This window comes from Dipodomys spectabilis, unplaced genomic scaffold (genome assembly GCF_019054845.1).
Source record: "Dipodomys spectabilis isolate Male_0828 unplaced genomic scaffold, ASM1905484v1 ptg000394l, whole genome shotgun sequence".
NCBI lineage: Eukaryota > Metazoa > Chordata > Mammalia > Rodentia > Heteromyidae > Dipodomys > Dipodomys spectabilis.
This window is the reverse complement of record NW_024871071.1, coordinates 454,760-470,812: the sequence shown is the minus strand read 5'-3', so window position 1 is coordinate 470,812 and position 16,053 is coordinate 454,760. Positions and strand designations below refer to the sequence as shown.

The 16,053-nt window shown below is 34.9% G+C and overlaps 1 protein-coding gene across 4 annotated transcripts in view; it reads left to right on the top strand.

Moving 5' to 3' along the window:
- Positions 1-16,053, top strand: part of Phkb (phosphorylase kinase regulatory subunit beta) — a 197,549-nt gene that overhangs the window by 96,019 nt on the left and 85,477 nt on the right. For all 4 annotated transcript variants that reach the window (XM_042667366.1, XM_042667367.1, XM_042667369.1 and 1 more), the window contains 3 exons: positions 2,343-2,400; positions 2,866-2,943; positions 4,731-4,889. In XM_042667366.1, coding sequence (XP_042523300.1) covers positions 2,343-2,400; positions 2,866-2,943; positions 4,731-4,889 — 295 coding nt within the window. The remainder of the gene's footprint in view (positions 1-2,342; positions 2,401-2,865; positions 2,944-4,730; positions 4,890-16,053) is intronic.

The following is a 16,053-nucleotide window of genomic DNA, read 5'->3' as shown; positions in this document are numbered from 1 at the left end:
ACTATACGATATGTGGAAGTCCCTGTGTATCTGTGAATAGAATATGTCCAAGCAACATTTATCTTTATAATCATTGGCAATTAACACAGTTTTGCAGAACAACTAGACAAGCTATCATTATATTTAATTTCACAGATGACTATGAAATTAAGTTAAATCCTAGGAGCATTAGGATTTTTTCTATTGTGTATAGTTTAAAAAATTTTTATCGCAGTATTAGGAGTGGTAGTCTGCTAGATTGGGCCAAAAGTTTTCCCCCATTTGTATTTAAGTTCAGGGCCTTTTACTTTTCATTTTCTACTGGATTGACTTTGTGTGGCCTTTTCCATTGAGTCTTTCTTTCCATCTGTACCTACCTCATCTCTCTTGTCTCACAAGAGACACACTGTTTCCTTTTTAGGCTCAGTCTACATTTACATAACCATTCTCTTCTCTTTTACTTTCTTGGCATTCTCACTGAGAGTTTTTTCTGCTAAAATAATGTATATCTTTTTCTCTTCCTCATCTTTCTTACTTCTACTTTCCCTCTATGTTGCTCCCCAGTTACCTTCTACGCAGCATAGATACATTGGTATTCATTATTAAAGAAACAAAACCCTTCCTCAATCTTATTTCTGTCTACCTCCTATTCTTAGACTTTGTAGTCACCCTCTGAGAACCTTATTCTGTACTTGGTATACAGGCTACTAACCTTTCATTCACCCTGCGTCCTTGTGATCTGGCTCTTCTCGCAAACACCGTCCAGTAGATGTTTGGATTTCATTCATTTTTAACAACTGAGTCATAATAAATGCCTTTCAGACCTTATTTCACCTAAATTTTTCTTCATATTTGGGTATGTTTTCAGGATTCTCTTTCTTGGAACATTTTTCTTTGCCTTTACCCGATTCTTTTCCTAGTTCTCTACTTATTCTGTCAGTTTTACATATTCCTCTTCTTTCACCTCTTCTTACCTTAATGTTGTTCTCCTGTGATCCATCCTCATCCCTTTCTGCTTTGGTTCTACCCATATTCTCACAACTCTTCTGCTAATAATGATCTCTATCCCTTACTCACACTCCCTCCCTGTACTCTTCCCAGTACATACAGCTGTGCTTCACACATCTTCACTTAGGTTCCCTACAGTCTACAAATATCTAAAGGTCATAGCCCTGGCCAACCTCAGTAATTCTAGCTCCTCTTTGGCACTCATCCACCTTTGTTAGTCATAGAAGGTGGCAAGTTTAGTCACCATGAAAATCCTAAAAAAAAAATTTGTCTCTACTTTAAAGTTTTTTTTTTTCTTCTTTATTAGTCCTTGGCTTAACCTAGTAGTGTAGCCTGGGGTAGTTTTGCTTCCTAGGGGTCATTTGACGCTATCTGGAGACATTTTGGGTTATCACTTTGTTGGGTGCTACTGGCATCAGGAAAGCAGAAGCTGGAGATGTTGCTAAACATCCTGTACTATAAAGCACAGCCCCTGCAACAGAGTTATTTGGCCCCAAATATCTGTACTACTAAACTTGAAACATTCTACTTTATTAGGCATAATCTCTTTTTTCTGATTTCTTGTCCTTTGACTCTTTAGTACTGCTAACTGCATAGTCTGGCAAGTGAATATAGTAAGTAATCTGATCCTGCTCCCCCAGTTTTCCTGTATACTTCCTGATTGAAGTCTCTCTCTGACAAGGTCTTTATTGATTTGGCTTTCCTGGACCAGCTTGTTGAGCTTCAGTTTTTACTACTACTTCATTTATGCTAGAAATACTGAACTCTTCTGGTAATTTCTTTTCTACACTTTGCAATTCTATGTATGTGTAGTTTAGCCTGTTAGTTCCTCAGTGTGGAGTTCCCTTAGCTCCTCTCTTCAGTGCAACCTAACAGCCTTTAGCTGAAGCATCTTTTGTTGTATAGACCCTTCCCAACCATCATGGAGAATCAGATATATCTTTTCTTGTGTGCCTGATATCCCACACATACACATTTGACTGCACTGTAGCTGTTTACTCCATCTAATTGGTGTTAGACATTAGTCATTGAACTGTGTCACCCCCTCCCTCATTCTCTCCCAGTTTCCCCCCTCCCAACTCCCCTTCCTCCAAAGTTGTATAGTTCATTTTGAACATAGTGTCTAGTGGGTTTCACTGCTGAATTGATTCACCCTTTGTCCCACTGTGAATTAATGAATATATGTTTAATGAATAAGCCTTTGAGTTACAGTCCTGAGAAGTGTTTTAAAGAACATGGATTACTTATAAAATCAGGCCCAACTTTAAATTATTACTGTACATAAATCTTTTACATAAGTCTAAATAAAGTTGCTTTAATTTGTTAATGAAAATTTTAAATGTTTTCTATTTTAGCTATTTGATGACATTGAATGTGAATTTCCTATATTTTTCCTTTACATGATGATTGATGGTAAGTAAGCTCTTTCTTGCTGTTTATGCTATCGAATGTAAATGGTTTAAAGAAGAGAAAAAATGACATATTACTCATTTCAACTAGCAGATAGTGATTTAATGGCTATACACTTTTCTGCTTACTGAGTGAATTTTAAATCATTTAAAAATTTTCAAACTACTCTGTCTTTTATAATGATACTAATGTACTCATACTTACAAAGAAGTTTTTTTATAAGTTATGAATACTGTAATCATGACATTGGATATCTATAATACTTAAGCATAAGCATAGAGAAATTTTAATTAAAATTTAATTTTCCGTTCTATATGCTAAAATTGCATTACTTCCCAAAATAAGTTTTTGGAAAAATATCATACACATTTGCATTACTTTTCTTCAATTTTTTTATTATGTACTATACAATTACAAAATGGTTTATAGGCTTTATTAATAGGGCTTCTGTTGGATCTTGTGTTTCAGGAGTTTTTAGAGGCAATCCCAAACAAATAAAGGAATATCAGGATCTTTTGACTCCAGTGCTTCATCAGACCATAGATGGTATAGTTGGGTTTTTCAATATTTTCTTAATGGTCATTTGAAATCTATGTATGAATCCTCTATAAAACACACAACATTCACACAGTGAGAACAAAGGAGGACATTCTTAGGAATAGGATTGCAAGGGTTCAATAGCTATGTGTATAAGATCATATAAAATAATGCTTATCAAAATGAACTTTAAGAAATGGATAAGAGGTTTTTTATTATACTGCTTTCAGTTGTTTATTTCTTCTTTTCTTTTCTCCTTTTTTTCTTTGGTTAATTCCCTTGATTTCTATTCCCTTTGTCATGTATATAAGTTTATCTGATTTGGGGAGGGAAAGGTGAAGCACAGAAATGGTGGATAAAGGGTGAATGAATTCAGCAGTGAAACCCACTAGATACTATGTTCACAATGAACTATACAACTTTGGAGGAAGAGAAGTTGGGAGGAGAAAAACTGGGAGAGAATGAGGGAGGGGGCGACACTGTTCAAAAGGAAATATACTCATTACTTGACTGATGTAACTGTATATTACCATAACAGTAATTTTTTTAAATCATAAGAATTTATATCCATTTAAAAATATGAATAAGAACTCAACTGAAATTAGAATGACAAATCTTTATAAATTTCTTTTAATGAAATGCGCTTTTGTAAAAGTTGCTCATTAGGTAAGACAAGAACAGAGATGGATTTAGACAGTTGTGGATGCAGTAATACTGAGATAATTATGTAAGCAGAGGTTTTTTTTTTAACTGTTATTTACCATGTAACACCTTTACTCTATAGTGTGCCAGTATTAGAAAATGCCTTCTTTTTATCCAGGTCATCTAAACTTATGTGGTCCCGTGAGTACTGCTTCCTAACCCAGTACTTGCAGAGGCTCTGCTGTCATCCAAAGGCGATAGCATTGCCGTGAACTTTCTAGCCTTCTCTTCAGTGTTGCTTCTGTAGGATCATTAGCATTGTATATTCAATGTCTGCCATTGTGTTAAATTTCATCCTTTAAGGATGGATTTAATGTTTTTAAATAGTCAAAATGGATTTATTGGTTTCAGTACAAATACCAACGGGGACAGTAAAAGAATAAAAGTGATTTTTCTGAATAAATTAATCCTCAAAGAAATTCCATGTTCTAGGTATCTTGGGGGCTTGGAAGTAATTAATCAATACACAAGGAAGCAAATTTTGGGGGAAAATGCATGATTTTATTAAGAAAATTAGGTTTGCTTTGAGTTGATATTGCAAAATGTCTTCAATAGATTCTATCCTTTACATAATAATTTACTTTTCCAAAGAAATATTTTCTAATGGGTTGGTCACAAGGAAAGAAGGGCTTTTTCTTTCAGTGATCTTGACTGGCAGATGATGGGCTTAATATTTAAATAGGACTTTTTAGAAAAATTTTTTGCTCCAAGGAATGGCTTAAAGTTAGAATCACTCACTTAAGATTATACAGTATCCTTTCTAAAGCTTCAATAGATTAATCCTACTAAATATAGTTTAGTTTAAACTGCTAAATATTTGCATATTTGGTGATTCATTTAAAGATGTTAAAATGAAATATTAAATAAGACGTGTACACATTGCTGAGTAACGTTTAACAGTGAGCTGTTAAGTTTTAAAGACAATCTATTTATTACAGGAACCAGAAAGCCCATTTTTCAAAAGATTCTCAAATCTGCAAACTCTGTATCACTGTTCTCTTTCTGTGTTATTTAGTCATTGCAGATTTTTAAGGGATTTTTGGGAGGACATTGATGTGTTATATTTTATATGTGCGTATTTTTAAACTCTGTAGGATATCCTGTCGTACCAAAGTACTATTATGTGCCTGCTGACTTTGTAGAATATGAGAAAAGAAATCCTGGTAGTCAAAAACGATTTCCTAGCAACTGTGGTCGTGATGGAAAACTGTTTCTTTGGGGACAGGCTCTTTATATCATTGCACAACTCCTGGGTAAGTGGAGAAAATTGAGAATTTTTTATCTTCCTTTGTTATCAGGTGGTTAGAAGTAAGTATGTCTTTGGTAATGATTTTTCCTTGAATTTAGTTGGTATTTCATGCTATTAAAAGTTCTTTAGAGAGTTTCGTAGAACTTAGAGATAAATTAACATATCTATTTACTGAATGATGATAAATGGTTTCTGCTAGTCATATAGGTATGTATACCATTATGGCCATTGAAAAAACTACATTCCGCTTAATAGATGGGTTTCTAACATAAGCCTATAAGAATTTTGCATTACTTTTATGTGCTATAAGCCAATTTCTTATTTAATATAGCAGTTATCTTTGAACATTGCTTTAGAAAACTACTTGCCATAAGGAATTGTCATTTTGAAAGTTCTCTTTTTTCCAATCAGAACGTGTTAGCAATTTTCTTGGTTAGCTGGAAGTTCAAAAGGGCTATTTATTCATAATTCTTTGAAGAGTTTTTTTTTAGGTTTTTCTACAACTGTAGTTGAATCAGAGTATTCTTATATACATTAAAAATGGCAAATTTGTTAAGCACAAAAAAATTATTATGCATTTTCCTGGCCCATTCCTTACTAAAAATTCAAGTATTACTAGGATTTTTATGAAGTGGACTATTAGTTTATAATAATCCCTGCATGATAAGTTGATTATTAAACAATCTAAATGAAGTACTATATCTACCTGTCCTACAAAACAAAACAAAAAGTTGCTTACTGTGTGAGTTACTCTTACTATCTTCATTGTTTCTAGCATTTTATGTATAAATGCTCAAATAATTTTGTGTATTACCAAATCCTTTTTGGTTTCTTTTGTACATTCTATTAGGTGAAACATGTTAAAGGCAAACATTTTTATTTAGTCTTTATACAAATGATATATAAGAGCAGACAGACGCTAAACAAAGAAAATTAAAATTGTTTCAGTTTGCTCCTTATTATTTTCTAAGTCTCTTTATATATTTAGTGCTAATTATAAAACATATAGACAAGTTTTTTTTCTACAAAGGGATAGCTTTTTGACAAGGAATTAACATTGTATTTTTAATGAATAGAGGAATAAATACAGATGAAATAAAGCCAAATTGGAAAGATTATTACTTACTAGAGTATTATTTCCATCTTACTAACAAACTGTATTTTTGTGTTTTTGTGTGCTGGTACTAAGAGGTTGTCAAGGTTTCATGATTTTTCTGCTCAAGGCTGATGCTTTACCACTTGAGTGACAGGTCCACTTCTTGCTTTGTTGTTGTTGTTGTTGTTGTTAATTTAGGATAAGAGTGTCTTAGATTTTCTTGCCTGGGATGACTTTGAATAGAGATCCTTCTGAGTAGACAGGATTATAGGTGTGAGCCTAGCTCTGTCCTGCTACCTAGCTAGCTAGCTAGATAGAATGTTTTGTTATGCAAATAAAATGTATTTTATTTTATTTTTTTAACTAAAGTATAAATTTCTTTTTTATTGTGAAAATACCGTACAGAGGGGTTACAATTACATGAGCAAGATAATTGTTTCCCCTTACCATCTCACCCTTCCAAAAATGTATTTTAGTAGAGGTATAGTTAACCTGTGTAAATATAAGAATTTTACTATTATTTTTATACAATTTGCATACATTTTATACATATTATATACATACATACATATACATTTTATTCATATTTTATACATTTATATACATTTATACAATTTTATACATTTCCTTTCACTTAGATATTATAAACCTGGAAACTTTTTCTTTGATTCTGGGAGTGAAAAACTGATATCTAGGACCTGAGCTTTGAAGTTGAAGCCTTTTCCTTTCTGTCTTTTGGTAACTATCCAGCCTAGGATTGATACAATCTGAAGAGTGCTGTTATATAAAGCCACTGCATAAAACTGACAAGGTTGATGAGTTAGGAATACACAATTGACTACATTCTCCATTGGCAAGTTGAGCTTTTAAAATAAGGAAGAAGGAATGAAGGATGGAAAGAAGAGAGGAGGAAAAGAAGAAAAAGTGAAGAAAAAGATATGGATGGAAGAAAGCAAGGGTGGAAGGAAGGAAGAAAGGAAGGAAGGAAGGAAGGAAGGAAAGAGGGAAGGAAGGAAGGAAGGAAGGAAGGAATAGCACCCAGGCCCAGAGTTCAGGCCCCATGACTGGAAAAAATAATAATAATAAACTTTCGGTTGAAATATTTTTGAATTTAAGGGACTAATGAGATTTAACAAAGTTAGTGATAATTTTACTCTAAAACTTCTCTAAACTAATTATATAACTGTTTTTATTCAGTGCACATATTAGTTACCTCACTTTAAGAAGTATCACATTTATAGAGATAATCTCATTCAAATATTATTGAAAAATCACAAACCATTGAAGATTAGAACTTACATATTATATAATTTTTATGAAGAGAAACAGATGGATTTTTAGGGTGGATATTTTTTAAACATAATGAACATCAAGGGTTAAAATAAAACATTTTTTAAACTTGAATTATTGAACAATCCTAATTAACTGCAGCTTTCATTCCAGAACATACAAACTAGCAAAATATTCAGGTAAATGAAAATGTTCCTAAATTTATGAAAGATCTTTTTTTTCTTTAGGGGATGATTATCATTCAGTTTCTTTGGAGCACTAAAAAGAGGCTTTAAAAGTGATTAAATATAGACATACTTTAAAATATTCAAGTGTTATGTACGTTGAGAGTTCCCAGCTTTATATCCTAGATTCTTAAAACCTTTGATAAGTCATTATTAAAGACCAAATTTATTTTCCTGTAGATTTGTGTAATGATTATTAATACTCAATAAACATGTAACCGTGTGTGTTAGTTCCTTTCTTTATGACTGACAAACTAACAGATATATCTTAAGAAAGGATAAACTTATTTGGAGTTGTATTTTCAAAGGGTTCTGTTCATGGTCACTTGGTTCCATGAGCTCAGAAGAACATCATGCAACAGCAGCTTGTGGTAAGGGAAAGCTGTTCACCTTGTGACAGAAAGGAATGGGGTGGGGGGGAATCCACTGTAATACCTTCAAAAGCAGGCCCCCAGTAGCCTGTTTCATCCAGCTAGGCCCCACTTCTTAAAGGTTCCAGAACCTGCCAAAGTAGTGTCACCCACTGCAGATCATACCCCCAACACATGAGCCTTTTTAACATTTACTTTATTGTTATTATAGAGGGATGTTCAGAGGGATTACATTAACATGAGTCAGGTAATGATGAGTACGTTTCCTTTCATATAGTGTCATCTGTTCCTTCATTCTCTCCCAGTCCTTCCCGCCTCTCTCCACCCACAGGTTGCATAGTTAACTTTCATTAATGTCCAGTCAGCTCCACTGCTGCACTTTTCTCCCTTTTTCCTTCTGAAGATATGCTCGTAAATATGCCATATATAAGGTTAAGAAGACAGAATCATCAAAACCTAAAAACTAGAAAAAGTCTTTTATTTCCTATCTTAGGAGTTCATTTCAGTATATTATATACATATGAAGAGGCGCTTAGGCCTTGCACCTTTGTGAGTCTCTCCTAAGATTATCCTCTTTTGGTCTCACTGAATATAAGTACCTAGAATCCTGTATTATTTGTCATTTCCCAGTGTGTTTTAGATCTAACTTCTGCATATTGGGCAGAACGTATGCTGTTTGTCTCCCAGATCTTAGCTTACCTCTCTAAACATGATTTCTTCTAGTTCCATCCATTTCCCTGCAAATAACCTTATTTTATTCTTTATAATGATTGTGTAAAATTCCACTGTACACAGGTACCACATTTTTTGGATCTGCTGATCTATTGTGGGGCATCTGGGCTGTTTCCATGCCTTGGTTATTGTGAATAGTGCAGCAGTGAACATGAATGTGCAGGTGTCCTTATCATATCCTAGGAGTGGCATGTATCCTTATCATATGCCTAGGAGTGGTATGGCTGGGTCATAGGAAAGGTCTATGTTTATACTGGCCCATCTAACTGGGTTGAGATGGAATCTCAGAGTTGTTTTGATTTTCATTTCCTTTATGGCCAAGGATGATGAGCAGTTCTTCATGTGTTTGGTATTGGCACAAATATAGACCTTAAGATTAATGGAATAAATTAGAAGACCCCAGAAATAAAACCGTACACTGATACACATACACCTGATATTTGATAAGGAAGTCAAAGACATGCAGTGGAAAATGCATAGGCCCTTTAACAATTGGTATTGGGAAAACTGGACAACCATATGCGGAAAACTGAAAGTTGATTGCTTCTTGTCACCCTGCAATAATATCAATTCAAAATGGATTAAAGACCTCTACATCAAATGCAAATTTTTGAAACTACTATAAGGGAGAGTAGGAGAAACATTAGAACTTACAGGGATAGGCAGGAACTTCTTGAATATAGTCCCAGGGGCACAACAGACACAACAAGTGGGACTACATCAAAATAAAAAGTTTCTGTATAGCTAGAAACATAGTTACTAAACTAGAAATATAGCCAACCAATTGGAAAAGATCTTTTCCAGCAATACATCAGACAAAGACAAAGGCCTATTATCCAACATATACAAGGAACTCACGAAACTAACCCCTCCCAAACTTAATAAATGAATCACTAAATGGGCGAAGGAGTTAAGGGGATACTTCTCAGAAGAAGAGATAAGAATGGCAAAGAAAATATACAAGCGTTTTGAAGGGATACTTCCTCTCCAAAAAATATCATTCTACCTCTGGCTCTAAAAACTCAGACATCTCATAATGCACTATGCATTCGGTCTATAAGCATGTATCTTAACACTTCCAAAATTACTCAGAAACTTAAGTTTAATAATGTTTCTTCTAAGACGCAAGGCAACTCTTAGCTAAGACCCCCTATAAGAATTTAAAAAAACAAGCCAGTTGCTGGTCCTAGCTACTCAGGAGGCTTGAGATCTGAGTGTTGATGTTCAAAATCAGTCTGGGCAGAAAAGTACATGTGACTCTTCTTTCAAAGTAATCACCAGAAAGCCAGAAGTTGAGGCATGTTCAAGTGGTAGAGTACCAGCCTTGAGTTCAAAAGCTACTATGGCACGCCTAAATAAATAAATAAATAACAAGGTACATGCTTCCAAATACAATACTACACAATTCCAAACAGGAATACCATGAAAATTTCAAAGAATGATTGAAACGAAAACCAAACCCCATCAAGGAAAACACAGAATCCTATAGTGCCATGTCTAGTATCCTGGGCATATGTGTAATATGAGCACCAACAGATTTGAGAAGCTTCTCCCTACATCCTTGATGGTATAGCCCTTATGCCCTCGCTTTTTGGCTGGCTCCACTTGTTGCCTGTGATATTCCTGGCAGATGTTTCACATTCCTGGCATCTACAATATTTTGAAGTCTCCACCACAGCTTATTTCACGTTCACCGTGTCATACATCCCTCTCTCAGGTGTTTTCTACAGTGACACTGATTCTGTCACACATGGTCTGGTCTCCTAGTCCCCCATAGAAATCTGGCTCAAAGCCTCCATGACACATTAACTCATAATGCCCAGGAAGCCAACATCCATGCCATGACCATGGTCTGCTGCCAGCTTGAGCAATAATCTGGCTTCCGTGGACTACAATTACGATGGCTCCTGAGTGTGTGGGTAACATATAATGAACTGAATTCAGGAGAAAGGGTTTCCATCAAAGCGTAAGTATCCAAACCATAACACCTTATAATGAAGACTACTTTCCTGACATTACTATGTTTTCTTTTACATCTTTTCCTCAACTTTCACTTCTTTACTTTTTCTTTTCTTTCCTGAACAATAGTGGGAAAGTCAGTGGTTGGCCATCAATGTTTGAATATGAGTTCTACCACCTACTATCTTTCCTTTGTGACTGGAAGAAGTTTTTAAGCTTCCCTATTTTTATGTTATAAAGATTAATTATTAATAAAATAGTACATAAAGCATTCATTTTAGGAGAAATACAAACTGGTCCTCTGTTTCGTTCTCTCTACCCTCCTTCAACTTAATTACAATTTAAGAGATAATAGAACCATTGTTGTACAGCACTTTTCAGGCAGGCAGTCCTGGATACTCCTAGGTTCACCTTGCAGCTACCACCATAACCACAAAATTCACTACAATGAGAACAAAATTTATGAAAATGTTTTCTTTCTTACTGCTTAACGATTCTTCCCTTCACTGATTCTGTTTGTCTTTGTAGAAACCACCTCTTTTGTGGCCACTGTGATTTCTATTAGCTCTATATTGAGAACTAAAAGTCATACTTCTCTCGTTTTTGAGAGAAGACTAATTATTCTGATATAATACGTCCTAATTCCAGTACACCATGGTTCTTGCTGAACTGATCTTAAATATAGAAGCCACTTTTTTTGAAGTCTGGAAATGCTTCAAGTTAGTCATTGTTCAAGTGCCTCCTAGCAGTATGAGGATATATGAAACAGAAGTCTTGATTTTCATTGGTCTTTTGACTTCAAATACAATTGACTCCTTACTCAAGATAGCACATGGTTTTGTTTCTACCCCATTAAAGATAAAATGGGTAGATAAGAATGTACAGATATATTTCTATTTGGCTGTTGCTAAGAGATTTCCTATCTCCAGGCAACTTGAAGCATGAAGACATCAATTTCTGAGCATTTTCATCATGTCTGTGTGATTGTTAAGTGACCTAAAGTGCACCGCAAATATTATCAGCATCATGAGAACACATGTAGTTCTACTCTCCAGGCTTCACCTAGGAAGAATTTCTTAAAGTTATTATACAAATAACTAGTTTTCTCAAAATGAAATATTTCCATTGTATTTTTAATAGGGCTAGAAATTTTATGTAAAAACTGACTCCTCCTCCAAATAAATTAGTAAATTTGAATGAGAAACTGTAATGTTTAACATCTTAGTAGGTGGTTCTCACACACACACACACACATATATGTATATGATCATAAATGCTAATAATTAAAATCAAACTTTGTCAGATTCTGCCTGTGCTCTGCCTTTTACAAATATTATCATTAGTAATACACCTAAGCTCTCTGAGACAGTTATGATGTAATACAGGTAAGGAACTAAAGCCTAAAAATTTTGTACTTCACCCATGGTCACAGTGCATTACAGTGTGTTGATTTATTCAGGAATATATAAAGTACTACATCATCATTAACATTAATGCCATTAAATATTCCTACCAGAAAAATATTGCTAACCTACTAAGACATTAAATTGCACCTTGCTTTTGTTTATATGCTGCTAAAAATAACTTTTCTGAGGCTTTTTTCCTGTAGTTAAATATGCTCTGCTCATTAAACTCTGGTTTTATGGCTTTTCTTATCAGTGTGTATGAATATTATATTAAAGTATATTAAAACCTCTCTCAAGCTCCATGGGCACACATTTATAATCTTAGCTACTCAGAAAGCTAACATTACAAGTATCAGAATTCAAGGCCAGCCCTGCCAACAAGTTTGTGAGTCTTTCTCAATCACTGGCTGCTGTGGCACATAACTGTCATCCCAATTAAAGAGGGAAGCATAAAACAGGAAGATCACAGTGCAGGCTTGGGCCCAGGCAAAAAGTGAGACACTAGTAGCTTATGTCTGTATTCCTAGCTACTCAAGAGTCTGAGATCTGAAGATCATGATTCAAAGTGAACCTGGGCAGGCAAAGCCCTAAGGTTCTTACCTCCAGTTAACCACTAAGAAGCCAGAGGAGAGGGGAGGAAGAGGGGAGAGGCAGGGAAGAAGGAAGAGAAATACTATCTGAAAAATATGTACTGTATGAAAAGTCTGGAGGCATTGATCAGCAGTAGAGTGCCTGCCTAAGTAAGTGTTCAAACTGCAAAAAAAGAAAACAAAAATGGATACTTTCCTACCTTGTTTATGTTTGCTTATGCTACCTTTTAATGAATGAAATTAAAAACCTTTATGGATTCAGATCTGTCAGTGTTTTTTTAAGTAATTTTTGTCTTGGAATTTAATATTCATTCTCAGAATTTCTTTCTCTCTTAACCAACTGAGTCAAATATATCTATTTGTGTGTATGTGTGTGTGTGTGTTTGTGTGCATGTGTTTATGTATATATGATGCTTATAATTCTTTGGTATAATACATTAGGTTGAGGATCAACATTTTTTCTTCAAATGACTCATTTTGTATGTATTACTGAGTCAACCTAACTGGAAATTGGGTTGCAAAACTCATAATTTTGCTCTGTGAATTATCTGCTGAGACGATTTTATTTTGTGTAATTTTCCTAACAAATAAGAATTAGTTTCTTTTTGCAAATACTCTTGAAGTTTTTATGTTTGAAAAACTCAAATTCTTAATTCTTTTTAAAAAAATATATTATAAAGATACAGTACAGAGGGGTTACAGTTACATGAGTAAGGTAATGAGTACATTTCCTAAGTGCAGGAAAAAATGCAAATGTGTGCTATCTCATTTTAAAAGAAGTCCATTGCTTTTTTTCTTTTTTGTAGTTACCTTTCTACTAATTGGCATGTGCATTTACATACCTTGCTTTCTAGAAGTGGAATTGCTGGGTTGGAGAATATGTCTAGTATAAATTTGCATAAATACTGCTAACTTATACTACAGGATTGTGTGGCGTTACATTTCAGGAGGACTTCCCATCACCTCCTCTTCCAAGCATACTTCCCTCCAGGGCCTCAGAGAAACCCAGATACAATGGCTTCAATTGCCGATGTTTGTCACCCAGGTGTTGGAAAAGATAGCAGAGAACCACTGACTCAAGGCCTTCTCTCCTACCTTCACCCTCACCCTCCTATTTTAATTGACAATTGCTCTATCCTTGGATTTTTATCAAAAGTTGCAAAAAGAATTACCACATTAAAAAAAAAACTTTTCTATGGGACTCATCTCAGAAACCTTTTAGCAATTATTGTCAGGACACGTCTCTCCTCAACTAACTGGTATGTGCACCTTATTTTTTTAAATGGCTTATATATTTTGTAAAGCTTAAAATGCAGTCGTTTTAGTTCATAGAGAATTACATCGCATTTAACATTTTCAATATCTTTATGAAACTGCTACCCTAGCGGGGTGTAGTGATACACATTTGTAATATCAACACTCAGGAGGCTAAGGCAGGAGAATTGTGAATTTGAGACCACCCTGAGTTATAAGGTTTGACTATGTCAAAAAAATTCTTAAAAGGAGGATGGGGCTGTTGGAATTGCTCAAGTGGTTAAGCACCTACGTAGCAAACATAAGGTCTTGAGTTCAAATGCCATTCTTTCCCCATTTCCTTTTAATCACTTTCTTAGTTCTGTTTTCTCCCCACCCCTACCCTGGCTCAGCACTAAGCAGGCCCTAATCTACTTTCTTTTGCCTATGCTAGATGCCTATGTCTATTCCCCAAATCACGCTATGCTAAATACCTATGCCTATGCTCCAAGTCAAATAACAAATAACCTATTGTGTCTGACTTAATATCTAGTCAGGTGGTTTTTGTTTTGTTTGTTTGGTGCTATTCTGGGGCTTGAATTCAGGGCCTGTACACTGTCCCTGAGCTTTTTTACTCAAGTCTAGTGCTTTACCACTTGAGTCACATCTCCACTTCTGGCTCTGTGTGTGTGTGTGTGTGTGTGTGTGTGTGTGTGTGTGTGTGTCTGTGTGTGTGTGTGTGTGTGTCTGTGTGTGTGTGTGTCTTTGTCTGTCTGTGTCTGTGTGTGTGGTTTCTATGTGAGTGTCTGTATCTGTGTGGGTGCGTGTGTCTGTGTGCTTAGTTGAAGAGTTTCAAGGACTTTTTGGAGTAACTAGGATTAAAGGAGTGAGCTTTTAGCACCCTCAGTTGTGGCTATTTTTAAGTTGTTTAAATTAATTTAAATAGTTGTACAAAGGAGTTGCCATTCAGCAGAGCAGTTTATGAATACAGTGCCTCTTGATCAATATCATCCCTTTTAACATTCTCACCCACCCCTCTCACCCCACCCCTTTCCTCACATCCCACCCTTTCCCTTACTTTTCTTTATTTTTAAGTTATATATTAAATTTTCTGCAATTTAATGAAGCATTTTCTGTAGACAATGCATCTTGATCTGTGCCACCCCTCCAGCCCACCCCTTCCTTTATTTTTCTAAGTTCTGTGGCATGTACAAGGCATTTTTGCTTGCATTCTATTCATTTCCCTTGTTCATTCTTCTCCCTTCTCCCTTTTCCCCCAATCCCTTGTATATACCCATTTCCTGGCACTTGTTTTGTTGCACTTTTACTTAGTCTTACACAATTTTCGCTCTCCATAGAGTCTATTATGCTTCAGTTAATTTATAACTGCTTGATTACCACCCAGTGTGTTTACTTCTAGATGTATCGGCACATTCTAGCTCCCACAAAAGATAGAAACCTTGCAAACTGTGTTTCTCCGGCTTACTTCTCTTAATATAATTGTTTCCAAGTCTTTTCCATTTATCTATGAATGGTACAGTAATGTATGTATCATTCTTTTTCGTGGATGAGAATGATACATTTTCTTGACCCATTGTCCATGGAGGGGCACCTGGGCTGATGCTGTATCTTGGCTATGGTAAATAATGCTGCAGTAAACATGTTTGTGGTGATGGCTTTAGTGTATCATTGTTTGTGCTCTATTGGATAAATGACAAGGAATAGAATTGCTGGATCATAGTGTAGTTCTATGTTTCGTTGTTTTGAGGGTTTTTTTCTTTTTATTTATTTTTATTATAAAGCTGTTAAGAGTTCTTTGTTCTTACAAGTTCCTTACAAGATAATGATTTGCCAATGTCTTCTCATTCTATAGGCTATCATTTTACTTTCTTGATAGTGACCTATAAGGAATAAAAAGTTGTGATTTTGATGAGGTCTAGTTGATTTCATTTCTTTGGTTATCTATATTATACTTGAATTTTTAATAAAATCAAATCACAAGATTTGAGGTGGGAAAGAAAGGGATGGTAGGGGAAAAACAATGGGGGGAGTAACAATGCTCGATAGGAAATGGCTCGTGTTGCTCATGTAACTGTAACCACTCTGTACAGTATCTTTACAATAAAAATATATTTAAAAAGATTTAGCTCTAACATATAATTTTTTAACTAAGTTTTAGTTTCTCTATACAGTACAACAAATTGATTCACTTAGAATCATTTGCTTTTGAATATACAGTTGTCTTATTACTACTTTTCTAAAAAGTG